A 15,023-nucleotide genomic window follows, 5' to 3' on the forward strand; every position below is an offset into this window, starting at 1 on the left:
TCCCCATCATCTCTCCATATGCTCTCCCACATCTCCAACTAGGTTTCATGATTGTGAATCTTAGACTCAAAGCTTACTCTAAAGTTAAAAGCAACTTTTAGGAGGGCATAATATTCAGGAACCCCAAACTGGCAAAACAATCTCCTTCTATCTTTAGAACATTTACAAACATTTAGAACATGAATTTGTCTACACCTAGACTATATTTTCTCACTTCATTGATGAATGTATCCTTTGGTATGGTATATGTCAAAATGGACATCATCGTTTCCTTTTGATTATTTAGTTCTAAACTTTTTCCCAGAAAAAATTTGATTGCAACTATTAACTTAAGTGCCCAAGAAGATTGGTGCACTTGCCAAAACCTCGTGTTTCCATGAAAGGTACTTTTGGTTAAAAAAGTAGAAGTACAGGAGCTAGAGGGCAAAATTAACAAGATAGATAGACACACAGATCAATAGAGAGACAGATAAATAAGAGAAAAGTGGTCAAAAAATTATCAAATGCAATGTTAGAGACAGCAAAAAACAAACTGTGCAGAATATAGTCATAATTATATAAAAATATACACATATATGTGTACATATACAGAAAAAAGAAAGAAAAATTAGGATGTTAACATCTTTCCTGGGTGAGAATTAACAGTTGTTATAATCTCCTTATACTTTTGCATGCTTTCTAAATCTTCTAATAAAAGGAGATATACACACACATACATATATATATATATATTTGTTTTTGTTTTTGTTTTTTTGAGACAGAGTTTCACTCTTGTTGCCCAGGCTGGAGTGCAATGGCACGATCTCAGCTCATCACAACCTCCACCTTCTGGGTTCAAGCGATTCTCCTGCCTCAGCCTCCCGGGTAGCTGGGATTACAGTCATACACCACCACGCCCAGCTAATTTTGTATTTTTAGTAGAGACGGGGTTTCTCCATGTTGGTCATGCTGATCTCCAACTCTTGACCTCAGGTGATTCGCTTGCCTCGGCCTCCCAAAGTGCTGGGATTATAGGCGTGAGCCACTGCGCCAGGCCGCATATACTCGTTCTTTAAAGGCAGGAAAAAGGTTTTAAAATGTAATAATATATCAAAAGACAAACTTTTTGGAGAATGCTTATAACTAATTTTTCCACTCACATAATTTGGAAATGAATATCAAATTATTATTATTATTTTGAGACAGGGTCTGGCTCTGTTGCTCAGGCTGGAGTGCCGTGAGTGACACAATCATGGCTCACTACAATCTCTACCTCCCGGGCTCAAGCAATCTTTCCACCTCAGCCCCCCGAGTAGCTGGGACTACAGACACACACCATCACGCCAGGCTAATTTTTGTTTTTTGTAGAGATGGGATTTGCCATGTTGCCCAGGCTGGTCTCAAACTCCTGAGCTCAAGCCATCTGCCCACCTCAGTCTCCCAAAGTGCTGGGATTACAGACTTAAGCCACTGTGCCCAGCCGAATATCAAATTCTTATAATGATCAAGCCAAATAAAATATACCCCCTCCGAATAATTAATGTGATATAGGATTTTCCCAATTTACCAGAGTTCCTCTCTCTCTTCCTTTGGGCTTTGAATTTCTATTTCCAAAACTGGTTCATTAGACTCAGGATCTTTACAGATATTTTCACTTGTAATTAAATTAGAAGGTGCAGTTTTCCCCCTGAGAGTAAAATGATTTAATTGTGCAAATTCTTGTGAAAGCTTCAAGACCTGCAAAATTAAGTGAAAAGACAAATATTCTATTTTTATAGTTGTGAAAAAAGTATATTGATTTCATTAAATGCTTAACTATTGGCTTATATAATATCAAATGACATCCTAATTAAAGTCTGATTCCAACTTAATTTAATACTTTGCAGTTGTTATATAACTTAATCGATTTTTTTAACCATAGGCATAAGGGTATGTAAATTCCCATATTTTTTTTAAAAAAAAAGGTATTTTTGGTCTCTGGGGTTGGGCTGTCAGAGTGCTGTTTAGCATTTGGTTATACCTTTTAACAAGCACAAATATGTGATCTACAGAGTTTTACACTATTACCACACATTTTTGTTTTCAAGTTTTGAATGTACTTCATTGATTCACAAAAGCAATAATATATAATAAAAAGCAACAATATATTGCTGCCGGAAAACATTAGAAAGAATATTAGATATATCTTACAGAGGTGTCTTCTGTATCTATAAGAATATTAGATATATCTCACAGAGAAGAGCTTTCTTCCACAGTGGTTCTCAAATCACTATGATGTAAGAGCATCCACTGAAGAATTTATTAAAAATGCAGTCTTGGCCGGGTGCAGTGGCTCACACCTGTAATCCCAGCACTTTGGGAGGCTGAGGCAGGTGGATTGCTTGAGTCCAGGAGTTCAAGATCAGCCTGGGCAACATGGAAAGACGCTGTCTCTATGAAAAATTAGCTGGGCATGGTGGTGGTGTGCATCTGTAGTCCCAGCTACTCAGGAGGCTGAGATGGAAAAATGGCTTGAGCCTGGGAGGTGGAGGTTGCAATGAGTCAAGATCAGGCCACCGCACTCCAGCCTAGATGACAGAGTGAGACCCTGTCTCAAAAATAAAAATAAAAAATAAAATATTTGTTAAAGAAAATGCAATCTTATATTGTAGCCCCTACCCTGAGTGAGATTCACTATCAGTGGTCTGGGGCGAGGGAAGGGGTGGAATGGAAATCTGTACTTTGAATAAGCCTCCCATGTAACTCTGCAAGTAGATGCTTTGACAGTCACTGCCTTTTGTGATTTGGCAAATCATTTGTTCAGTCTTTTTGTTTTGTTTTGACAAACAGATTCTAAAGATTTCCTTTCCTGTAAGGTTACTCTATATCTTCATATAAAATGAAAAAACATTTCCTTCAGGGAGTAGAAAGGATGGGTGGGGAATGAGTCTAAGAAAGGAAGATGGGCTAGGTGCAGTGGCTCATGCCTGTAATCCTAGCACTTTGGGAGGCTGAGGTGGGAGGACTGCTTGAGGCCAGGCGTTTGAGTCCAGCCTAAGCAACATAGCAAGACCCTGTGTCTGTACCCAGATAAACAAACAAATAGAATGGAATAAAAAATAAGAAAGGAAAATGAATCCCCATCAAAGTATTGTGCTAAGGTAGACAACAGCCTGCCTGACTCATATCCTGAGGCTGTCTGAAAATGCAAAGCTTCTACATGTTTGATTCTAAGAACACAATGGACTTAATTACAAAGATCAATTTAAGTTTACTTTAAGAGATCCCTTTGGTTTCCTACGCCTTTTCAATTCTCTGAAGAGAAACTACAGTGTGTAAAATGGATTCTAATCTCATAAAATCCATGTAATTTCATATGGACTATAATCTTTCTAGGGGAGAAGGTTGGTCTTGAATTAGTCAAGTTGGGAAGATATGGATAAGAGAAGAGACTACAAATAGCACATTTTAAGCATGGGGAGCAGTATGGTCAAAGGCACTGACGTAGAACGGAGTATAGAGTAATTTGGGGGAAAGTAAGAAGGATAATTTCATTGGAATAGAGGCTACAAAGTAAGGAGCTGCAGGAATAAGGCAAGATTGCAGGAGTTTGAGACCAGCCTGGCCAACATGGTGAAACCCCATCTCTACTAAAAATAGAAATCAGCCAGGTGTGGTGGTACCTGCCTGCAACCCCAGTTACTTGGATGGCTGAGGCATGAGAATCACTTGAACCTGTGAGGTGGAGATTGAAGTGAGCCAAGATCATGCCACGGCACTCCAGCCTGGAAAACTGAGTGAGAAAGAAAGAAAAGAAAGGAAGGAAAGAAGGAAGTGAGGGAGGCAGGGAAGGATGGAAGGAGGGAAAAAAGAAAAAAAGAAGGCTGGTTGCGGTGGCTCACACCTGTAATCCCAGCACTTTGGGAGGCTGAGGCAGGCAGATCATGAGGTCAGGAGTTCAAGACCAGCCTGGCCAACAGAGTGAAACCCCGTCTCTACTAAAAATACAAAAAATGAGCTGGGCGTGGTGGCAGGTGCCTGTAGTCCCAGCTACTCAGAAAGAATAAGGCAAGATTGAAGGGAGAGGTCAGATTATAAAGGAACATAAAGGACAATTTTCTTAATGAGCTTGCATTATTTTTGTAAGCAGGAAAAAATATTCCAAAATGCTACTTAATCACTAATTTTTGTGGTCATTGTAAAAAAGTAAACATTACAGATAATAAATGTTAGTCTCTTCACCGCATGTTCTCACTCATAGGTGGGAACTGAACAATGAGATCACTTGGACTCAGGAAGGGGAACATCACACACCAGGGCCTATCATGGGGAGGGGGGAGGGGGGAGGGATTGCATTGGGAGTTATACCTGATGTAAATGACGAGTTGATGGGTGCAGCACACCAACATGGCACAAGTATACATATGTAACAAACCTGCACGTTATGCACATGTACCCTACAACTTAAAGTATAATAATAATAAATAAATTAATAAAAAAAAATCACCACAAAAAATAAAAAAATAAAAAAAAAATAAATGTTAGTCTCTTAAGAAGTAAAGAAAGGCAACCTGGCAAAATAGGGAGACCCTGTCTTTATTAAAGAAAAATTTAAAATTAGCCAGGTGTGGTGCCGGGAGACTGAGGCAGGACAATCACTTGAGGCCAGGAGCGGGAGGTGAGTTATGATCTTGCCACTGCACTCCAACCTGGGTGATGGAGAGACCTCATCTCGGAAAAAAAAAAAAAAAAAAGATAAAACAGTGGAGTTTAGATTTGATGTTAGAGCAAACTGAAAGCTGCTGAGGGTTTCTGAAGAGGATGGTGACACTAACACAGAGCATTTTCTAGGTATTCTGAATTCTCACATGACAAAGTAGTGTATATCTTAAGTAAGTAGAAGCTTTATTCTTTATAACAAAGAAAGTTAAAGCCATCAGACCCTCCATGACATGGATATTGTGGAACAGGACCAACTCTGTTCCAGACTTCTTCCTACCAAAATTGTATCTTAGTGATACAGCTCAGTTTAATAATCAGCCATGTTTAAGTAGCATAAGAATTAAGCTGATGGTTCCACTTTCTGATTGAGGCCTTAGGCTAGGGTAGAAAGAGCATAGGCTGAGAATTACCACGTAACTCGGCAGCAGTCTAATATCCCTGGGCCTTGGTGTTCTTATGTGTAAACTGAAAGAGTTGGCCTACATGATCATACTCCTTTCAGTTCTAAAATTCTGTATGAGTCTAGACGTTGTAACCCAAACAAAATGACAGCCTGTAAAATGGGGGATTCAGCAAATACATACAACTTCTTTAGCAAGACTATCTTTAAGTCTAAAGCACTCTATATTCTGAAGAAAAACTAGAATATAATTTAAAAATCAAAGATTCAAAACAGAAACTTTCAATGAGTAAAAGTTTGATGGGAAACATAACACATAGTCTCAAAGTATCTCCCCAAAAGATATTTATGAATTGCAAAGACAAAAGTAATAACTTTGTAGTGGAGAAATCTAGCAGACAGTACCTTAACCAAATGATCCAAGTTAGTATCATAAGTAATAGAACAAAAAATGTCATGTCTCCTGATAAAATACACTGAGAAGGATACAACATTATCTCTGTGGTATGGGTAATCTGAATTATATTGTGAGAAAACATCAGACAAATCCAAATTAAGAGACATTCTTCAAAATCAATGGTCTTGTTATACACTGCATGTTTGTGTTGACTCAAAGCTCATATGTTGAAAGCCTTACCCCAATGGGATGGTATTAGGAGGACCCACTGGCAAGTAATTAATTCACAAGGGTGCAGCCCTCATGATGGTAGTAGTGCCCTTATGAGAAGAGACAGGAAAGAGCTTGTACTCTCTCTCTCTGCTCTTGGCTATGTGACGATACAATGAGAAGACAGCTGTCTGCAAATCAGGAAGAATGCCCTCACCAGACACTGAATATGCCATCTTGATCTTTGATTTTTCCCAGCCTCTACAACTGAGAGAAATAAGTATTTGTTTAACCTACCCAGTCTATGGTATTATGTTATAGCAGCCCAAACTGACTAAGACAGTACTCTTCAAAAATATCAAAGTCATGAAAGACAAAGACAGACTGAGGAACTTTTGCAGATTGAAGGAGCTATAGAGACATGACAATTAAATGTAATGTATGATCCTGGGTTGGATCTCAGATAGGAAAAAAGTTATTCTCTTGCTACAGAGGGGAATAATTGGTAAAATCTGAATATCAGCTATAGATTAGATAATAGTATTGTGTCAATGTCAATTTCCTGATTTTGAGACTTGTACTGTGGTAATAGGAGATGTTATTGTTTTTAGTAAACCCACATGGAAATATTTAAGGGTAAAGGAGATTATGTCTCCAACTTACTCTCAGAGGGTTTACAAAAAAACTATCTGTGTGTGTGTGTGTGTGTGTGTGTGTGTGTGTGTGTGTGTGTGTGTAGAGGGAAAGAGAGACAGTGATAAGGTAAACACGATACCATGTTAACATTTGGAAGAGTGAAAGTATATGGGAATTCTTTATACTTTCATAATTTTTTCTGTGAGTCTGGTATTATTTCAACATAAAAAGTTTAAGAAAAAAGGAGACCCAGATCAGCAGAGCAGATTTGGATCTCTTCTTTTATATTATATTCTTCTCATTTCAGCTCATCTGTTGTTAACTTTGTCAATGATGTTTTAAAAGGCATGGTCCTTTAACTGTACAACATGATGATAACTTACCTTGCTGACAAGGTCCCACAAAAAAGGCTAGGTTGTATATTAAGCTCTACATATTTACTCTCCCAGGCAGCAGACCCTATGTTCTGGACCTTTCCCTCCCATGTCACATGCTATCTGATCTATGTCCCAATCCCTCAGCAACCTGCTCCTGATTTTCTGGGGTAACTACACACAGTTTAAATTAGGCTTTGATTTAGTTATTCCTTACATATGACATTAAAATATGGCCTAATATATTTTAACTGCTGTATTCAAGACTTTGCTCCTTAATCTTTAGTCTAGGTCAAAAGAGTGATTGAGGAAGGGAATTTTCAGCTAGGAGGCGATAGTGATAACCTAATAGGTGGGACTCTAGAAATTATACAGGCAACCTTTCAGTCTAGTATTGGACTAGATAAGAATTCTTTGCCCTGGTCAGGTAGCTTTTTTTTTTTTTTTTTTTTTTTTTTTTTTAAAGAGATGGGGTCTCACTATGCTGTCCAGGCTGAAATGCAGTGGCTATTCACAGGCACAATCATAGCACGCTACAGCTGGGTGCACGCAATCTCCCTGGAAGCCATTTTTAAACTTAGGGAACAAGCTTGAATCAGGATATTTGAACATTTTCCTAATTCTAAGCCCAATTTTCAGTGTAACTGAGAAAGAAACTTTGATCCTAAATTTTTAAATTGAAGACATTTAAATACATATTTTACACTATAATATGTGCTCCAAAAATTAAGTTGGTGGGAAGCTGATTTAAAGTAAAAAAAAAATCGCAGATTAATCCTAATTGCCAAGTACTGGTTGAAGTCTGAATACTTATCCTGACGTATAGCTTGACTCATAATCCACAGTATATGGCAGTATATGGCAATTTATGCTATAAAAATAGAAGAAACTCCAATTCCCAAATCATCTGATGCTTAAAATTAATTTCCTTGTATCCTATCCTCATAAAAGCTACGTTAAATATTGAACATTTAAATACCTAACTCAGTCTCACCTTTGTTTCTAATTCTGAATTCTCTCTTCGTAACAGGTCACATGCTATTAAAAAATGGTCTCTGCTTTCTGATGCCCCTGGGAGATTGTGAACTTCATTATAAAGGCATATAAGCTCTGACTTTGATTTTTGCAATTCCTGATTAAGAAATGAAGACATTTAGTAAAACAAAATAAGACTATTTTCCCCATAAAAGATATAATACTTCTACGAATGAATCTTGAAATGGTCCTGACAAATTTTTTGTTTTAAATATTCCAACCTATCCTTCTGGCAGACCGATGCCTTTCTTAGTAGTTAAAACAAAGTTTACATAAATCAATTAAATCAATTATTAAATCAATTAAATAAACTGAGCATTCTTCGTTTCTATCATTCACGGGTTGAAAGATTTAGTTTCTAGAGTCCTTCCTACATTAAGCAAGGCTTATATACAGGTAAATTCTTTGGCAATGCTTGCAACGACTGCCAATAGTTATATTATCTGTTTCTAAAATGTATCTTTTTAGAAGTACCATTTATAGAACAAAGTGCTATGTGATTTACCTTTAATGTTCTGATAACCTTATAAGGGAATTGTTGAAAGTAAAGCTCAGAGATCTTAAGTGACCTGCTAAATTCACATAGCCAGGAAGTATAAAGCTGAGATTCCAAATCCATAAATCTGTCTGACTTTAAACTCTGTGGTTTTTTAAAAAAATATTTATTTATGTATATTGATGCGGTCTCACTATTGTTGCCCGGGCTAGAGTGCAGTAGCTATTCACAGGTGTGATCATGGTGCACTATAGTCCTCAACTTCTGGGCTCAAACCATCCTCCTGTCTCAGCCTCCCAAGTACCTGGGACTATAAGGGGGCCATGATGCACAGCTTAAACTCTGCATTCCTAACTACAAATTATGCTTATTTAATTATATCCAGTGACTTAATTAACCAGGATTTTCTTTAATCCTCTGATGTTTTTTCTCTTTCTCTCTTTTTTTTTTTTCTTTTTTGAGACAGGGTCTCACTCTCACTGGAGTGCAGTGGTACAATCACAGCTCACTGCAGCCTTCACCTCCTGGGCTCAAGTGATCCTCCCACCTCAGCCTCCTGTGTAACTGGGATTACAGACACATGCCACCACACCTGGCTAACTTAAATTTTTTTTCTTTTTTTTTTTTTTTCTGTGGAGACAGTGTCCCACTATGTTGCCTAGGCTGGTCTCGAACTCCTAGTGATCCTCTTGCCTCAGCCTCCCAAAGTGCTGGGATTACAGATGTGAGCCACTGTGCCCAGCTTGATTTTTAAAAATATATATCCATGAGAGAAAACACTTTGGCTAAATGCAGATTTCTTTTTTTTTTTTTTTTTTTTTGAGATGGAATTTTGCTCTTGTTGCCCAGGCTGGAGTGCAATGGCATGATCTCGGCTCACTGCAACCACGTTCAAGCGATTCTCTTGCCTCAGCCTCCGGAGTACCTGGGATTATAGGCATGCACCACCATGCCTGGCTAATTTTGTATTTTTAGCAGAGACAGGGTTTCTCTGTATTGGTCAGGCTGGTCTCGAACTTCTGACCTCAGGTAATCCACCCACCTCGGCCTCCCAAAGTGCTGGGATTACAGGCGTGAGCCACCGTGCCCAGCCTAAATGCAGATTTTTATCAGATTTTTACACTGATGACACAGGATGTGCACTGATTGATTGGTGGAAGACTTTGGGTTGAGAGTCAGTCTGTGGTGCTCAATGAAGGGAATAGATTATATAAAATTTACTTTAGGAGAGGAGCTGCTTGGTATTTTCCCGAAGACTTGAAGTCAAAGTGGAAGGTAAATGCTGAGAAAGGCTTAGACAAAAGGCAAGAAGGTAGAGGGTGGCCTCCCAAAACCACGGGAAGAGGGTAAATGATAATGATTTCCTATCTTATTTCACTGAAAATTCCTGTAGGTCATTAGGATGAGATTAGAAGCACTGCAACCTATAAACTGATTGAGTGTCACTATCCTCTAAATTACTGATTTTGACTTCTATGAACTTACTTCCAGGTCTCTTTTCAAAATATAGGCTGATTGTATCTCCTGATAGATCTTTCCAAGATGGCAGGACAAGAGGTTAAAACGAGAGATAAGTCCATGACTCTATAAGAGAGATAAGCCCAACACTACAACAATCAAACATCTGCTAAATAAAGGACTCTTTGATCAGTGCTAGAACTCAGCTTGGAGAAACAACAGAGCTACCCCATTATTATTATAGAAACACATATTCTATAGTGCTATGGACTGAATTGTGCTCTCCCTCCCTACTCATATTGTTGAAGCCCTAATTTCCAATATGGACTGTATTTGGAGATAGATAGGGTTGATAGGGAGGTGATAAAGGTCAAATGAGGATAGAAGGGTGGGGCCTTAATCCAGTAGGGTTAGTGCCTTTATAATAAGAGGAAGAGACACCAGAGCTTGCTCACTCTGTCACGTGAGGACAGAGCAAGAAGGTAGCCATCTGCAAGCCAGGAAGAGAACCCTCACCAGGAACTGACTCGGCTGGCACCTTGATCTTGGACTTCCCATCCTCCATAACTGTGAGAAAAATAAAATTCTGTTGTTTGAGCCACCTAGTCTGTGGTATTTGGTTATGGCATCCCAAGCTGAGATGTACAGTCATACTTCATTTTAAAATGATAACATGAAATCCCTAAATTAGAACTACAACAAGAAAAAAATAGCTTCCTGAATGGTAATACCTCACTTTCAGCTTTCAAGGCCTTCTCTGCAGTGTCAAGACCAGATGCCAACTGCTTCTCTCTCTCTCTCTCTTTTGACCACTCACTTTCAAACATTTCATTTTTTTCTTGGCTCATTTTCAAGATCTGTAAAAAGCATTTTACATAAATAATTTTATATATAATAGCAGTGTTTCCTACAAATTCTGATGATAATTTTCTAACTCAATAATGAAATCATTCAGGGCATTTATGAATCTAGGAAAACTAGTTTATAGCTCATAAGATATGTTTTTCTCTCCAAGCCTTAATTTACACAATAGTAAAATGTAGTAACACTTGTTCTACCTACATTATAGCCATCACGGCAGGAATAAAATGTGATTTTGAAACTATTTTATAAAATTTGATCACTTATCAAATATAAGGCATTATTGAAATCTTTCCAAATTATTTGAAAATAATAAAAATTGGAGTCATAATGATACCAGCTACTTTATATTGAGGACTTACCACATGTCAGAGACTATGGTAAGTATGTTAGATGCATTATTTCATTTTGTTTTTCTAGGACCCCTATGAGATTGGAATTATTGTTACATTATTTTTACAGAGGAGACATGTGAGGCTTAGATATGTTACATAATTTGTCCAAGTTCACACAGTCAGCACTGGGATTCTAAGTCAAGTCTAACTTAAATCCCTTACTTTTAATATCTACTCTATTCAGCCTTGCCAAAGTGAGTTTTCTCTTATGTACAAAAACCTATTAGGAGATAAAATTAAGATCAAAATACAACTTAGGAACACAACAAAAATTCAGCCAATTTTTTTGATGATCACACTATCACCAAGCAGCAGACCCCTCTCCATTATTTTTTAAATTTTTAAAAAATTATATATATTATATATAACATATATATAATATATATATAATATAATATACATATATAAAATAGTGATGGGATTTCGCCATGTTGCCCGGGCTGTTCTCAAACTCCTGGGCTCAATCGATGCACTAGCTTCGGCCTCCCAAAGTGCTGGGATTACAGGTGTGAGCCACCGTGCCTGACTGACCCCTCTCCATTGTAAAAGCCAACCTGTCAAATGAACTAATTGCACGTTTGGTTTGGCCAGTCAGGAAGCAGCTGAAATTGGCACATCTATACTTGGTAACTTGGGAAATGCAGAGTAGTATGTAGGAACAGCCCTCCCAGTCCTGTTCTACTGGTTTCTAATAGTGGCATCCTGAGCTAGTTACTTCACTTTTCTTAGCCTTAGTTCCTCATATTAAAAATAAAGATAATGAGGCCTGGACATATATGGGCTCCTCAGTTATAGAAGATGCTCTGTAAGTGGCAGTTTATATTATTATTGGATTGTTCTGAATTTTTACATTCATTCGTTAGTAAGGCAATACCTTTAAATCATCCTTATAATTTCAACAAACCAACTTATCCTAAATACATTAGTAAATGGGCTCTTTACTGATTGACTACTCCTAGCAAGGTTTTCTGTAACCACTGGTCACAATCATAGGATGTATATTCCTAGAAGTGTCCTTTCTCCTTTTGCCTATTTTCAGTCATTCTTGAGCATCCTTATGGTGTCTGCCTTACCTGTATTAGAAAATGTAACTGAAAATTATCCCTTTTTTTTTTTTTTACCTCATTCAAATCTTGTACTTTGTCTCTTGATCTTTTGTACTGGTTTCTCTTCTATCTTTCTATGTTACTGATAATTCAGGCTCTAAAATGGAAGTCTTAATCTAAATAAATCACCAGTTACAAAATGTCATTTAAAAAAAATACCGAAAAAGGCCGGGCGCGGTGGCTCAAGCCTGTAATCCCAGCACTTTGGGAGGCCGAGAAGGGCGGATCACGAGGTCAGGAGATCGAGACCATCCTGGCTAACACAGTGAAATCCTGTCTCTACCAAAAACAAAAACAAAAAACTAGCCGGGCGAGGTGGCGGGCGCCTGTAGTCCCAGCTACTTGGGAGGCTGAGGCAGGAGAATGGCGTAAACGCGGGAGGCGGAGCTTGCAGTGAGCTGAGATCCGGCCACTGCACTCCAGCCTGGGCGACAGAGCCAGACTCCGTCTCAACAACAACAACAAAAAACTGAAAAAAAAAAAAGCTACATTTCTTAAGCATCTTCTTCGGAGGTAGTAGCCCTGAAATCGCTTCCTAGCAACAAGTTTCACCTCCTATCTGGTCTTGAATCCTTTAGAGATTTGCTTTATTATGGATTTGAGACTTTGTTGTTGTTTGGTAGCTAAGCCAAAGAGAACAAGTACTAGAAAAATACACTACAGAATCTTGATTGTTCTGAATTAATCAAACTACTAATTTACCTTTCTTATGTTTAATGTCAGTAAAACAGAAATAACAGTCCCAAGCTGATGAGTTGGAAAGAACGGGGAATGCTACTAGAAAAGTGGATACTAACATCTTAGTGTAACTTTTACAATTCCTCCTCAGTGGTATGGACAAAAGATGTAGTCAAGAATCATGTCAGCTTAGTAGCACTGCACAAGGAAATGGAGAAGAATAAATATTTTTTCCCAGAGTATCTTCTGCCATCAGCCACCATCTGCACTGGTGAATATTTTTTTCAAATTCACACACGACATGCTGATGCATTCAACACACAAGGCAAGAATTCATTTAAGCTCCACTCTTATGCCACCTGAGATGCTTCAGTACAAAGCAGAAGAAACATCTCAACTCTCAAATATGAACCCCCCCTCAATTTCTTTGTCTTTTCCTAGAGTAAGAATGTCATGTATTTCAATGCTATAATTTTTAAAAGATAGCTTTCCCAAAGAAGATATATTTAAAATTTACCATAATTTGTGGCATATTGAATATAGTTATGCCTTTAGGCAATTTATGTACTTACTGAGCCCAGTAACCAAAGTTTAAAGCAGAAAACCACAAGAAAGGGGCAGCAAATAATGTGAGAGATGAGCAATAGGACACAGAGATCTCTGGGTAGCTGAGGGAGCCTACCTCACCTGCCAGCCAGCAGTAAACAAAGAGGACTAATGACTTAGCATGGGTAGCCACCAACGACTCTGGAGATGGTGTAACAGCTCAGAATTTTCCACTTCCAATATTCTACTCTCTGACAGGTGGGGATCACCTAATGCTCTGAACTAAACTGTGCCTCCCTGCATAGTATGACAACGTTTATTGTCGACCCACTATGTGCTTGCATCGTGCTGCGCCCTCTCACAGGCACAGTCAGATGAAAAGACGAACGCAGGCACTGTGGAAAATAAAATACTGCCTGGGCATCTCCTGTAGGTGGAGGTGGTTTATGTGCTCCGTGTTGGGCATGCTGTACCCCCATGAGTTATAATAAGTCCTCTATATAAATCTCCTCTATAAGTTGCCACAAGAGTTGGTATGGTGTAGAAAATGAGCCCTGGGGCCGGATAAACCTGGATCAGCTCCTGGCTGCAACTATCACTTTGGTCAAGTTCCCTTAAGTTCTAACAAATATGAAATGGGAATGCTCCTGCTTACTTTGGTGAGGGCTGTTTAAGATATGACAAGGTTTCTCTTCAAACAACCTGATTAATCCTTTATTCTTTAATTCTCAATACCCCCTCCCCCTCTTTTTCTTTTTCTTCTTTCTTTCTGCTTTTACTACATGCCCAGGCATGCCACAATACCAGTGACATTATCAACACCAGCTCACATTCCTTTCCTTATTTTTTAAAAAACTGACTCTCTAACTTGCCACAGACAACCCCTTCCCTTTCTCTCCTCTCTCCCTTACATGCCCACCTTATCTATAAAGAAGTTTAAATGTTTAGCCAATCAAGTCTAGCTTAAATTATACAGCCCAACCCCAGCCAGTGGGGAAAGAGCACAGGGACAAGATTTACGTCGAAAATAAAAATTTTCACTCTCCTTTATTCTATATGCTCTTGTAATGACCAGCCATACAGGAGGCATCCCTCTGCACAAAAATAAATTTGCTTTGCTGAAAAATCCTTTATCTAAGTGCTAATTTTCCTTACAACTCCAAGCTCTATTTCTAACAGGCTGTTATTGGGATTAAATGAGATTATGTTTGTTAGACACCTAGAACAGATCACGACACATGACAGACGCTCAATATATTGTGGCTATTATTTTTCCTACCACATACCTAGCATTTCTTCTATTTTAAGTATATTCTCTGAGAACATGCGTAATAACAGCACTAAGATGGTCTATTTAGTTATAAGTCTGTCTCCATAGAGAAATGAGTAAGGAACACAGTTACATCTTGAGAACAGTGCTTGATATAAGGAAATTATTTCCTAAATTATTTTTCCTTTTTAAGCCACAGGACTCCCCTGTCCCCTTTATTTTCAGAATAATTCTTATGGAAAAACCCTTTACAGAGTTCCCAGAAGTGGAGATTTCTCTGACTGATGTGGAGGTAGAAGACCCAGAGCTTTCTATCTATGGAACATCAAAGATCCCTGGAACACAGTTTGGAAACCATGATGGCAAAAACAGTAAGTCTTTTTTTGTTTGTTTTTTAAGAGACAGGGTCTCACCATGTTGCCCAGGTTGGTTTCAAACTCCCAGGCTCAAGCAATCCTCCTGCCTTGGCCTCCTGAAGTGC

The 15,023-nt window shown here is 38.4% G+C and overlaps 1 protein-coding gene and 1 long non-coding RNA gene across 41 annotated transcripts in view; one reads left to right on the forward strand and one right to left on the reverse strand.

Annotated features, from left to right (window-relative positions):
* Positions 1 to 15,023, reverse strand: part of CCDC30 (coiled-coil domain containing 30) — a 191,327-nt gene that overhangs the window by 108,488 nt on the left and 67,816 nt on the right. For 11 of the 40 annotated variants that reach the window (XM_045373172.3, XM_065533682.2, XM_045373155.3 and 8 more), the window contains 2 exons: positions 10,418 to 10,543; positions 1,547 to 1,716 (listed from right to left, as the gene is read on the reverse strand). The exons of 17 other annotated variants lie outside the window; for them this stretch is intronic. In XM_045373172.3, the coding sequence (XP_045229107.2) occupies positions 1,547 to 1,716; positions 10,418 to 10,543 (296 nt within the window). Of the gene's footprint in view, positions 1 to 1,546; positions 1,717 to 7,691; positions 7,830 to 10,417; positions 10,544 to 15,023 lie in introns of all 40 variants that reach the window. 12 more of the 40 variants (XM_074010242.1, XM_074010208.1, XM_074010220.1 and 9 more) reach the window with 3 other exon arrangements.
* Positions 1 to 15,023, forward strand: part of LOC135968250 (uncharacterized) — a 142,082-nt gene that overhangs the window by 98,684 nt on the left and 28,375 nt on the right. The window contains exon 2 of the long non-coding RNA XR_010582875.2: positions 14,797 to 14,913. This is a non-coding gene — a long non-coding RNA (uncharacterized lncRNA). The remainder of the gene's footprint in view (positions 1 to 14,796; positions 14,914 to 15,023) is intronic.

This window comes from Macaca fascicularis, chromosome 1, assembly GCF_037993035.2.
Source record: "Macaca fascicularis isolate 582-1 chromosome 1, T2T-MFA8v1.1".
NCBI classification, from domain to species: Eukaryota; Metazoa; Chordata; class Mammalia; order Primates; family Cercopithecidae; genus Macaca; species Macaca fascicularis.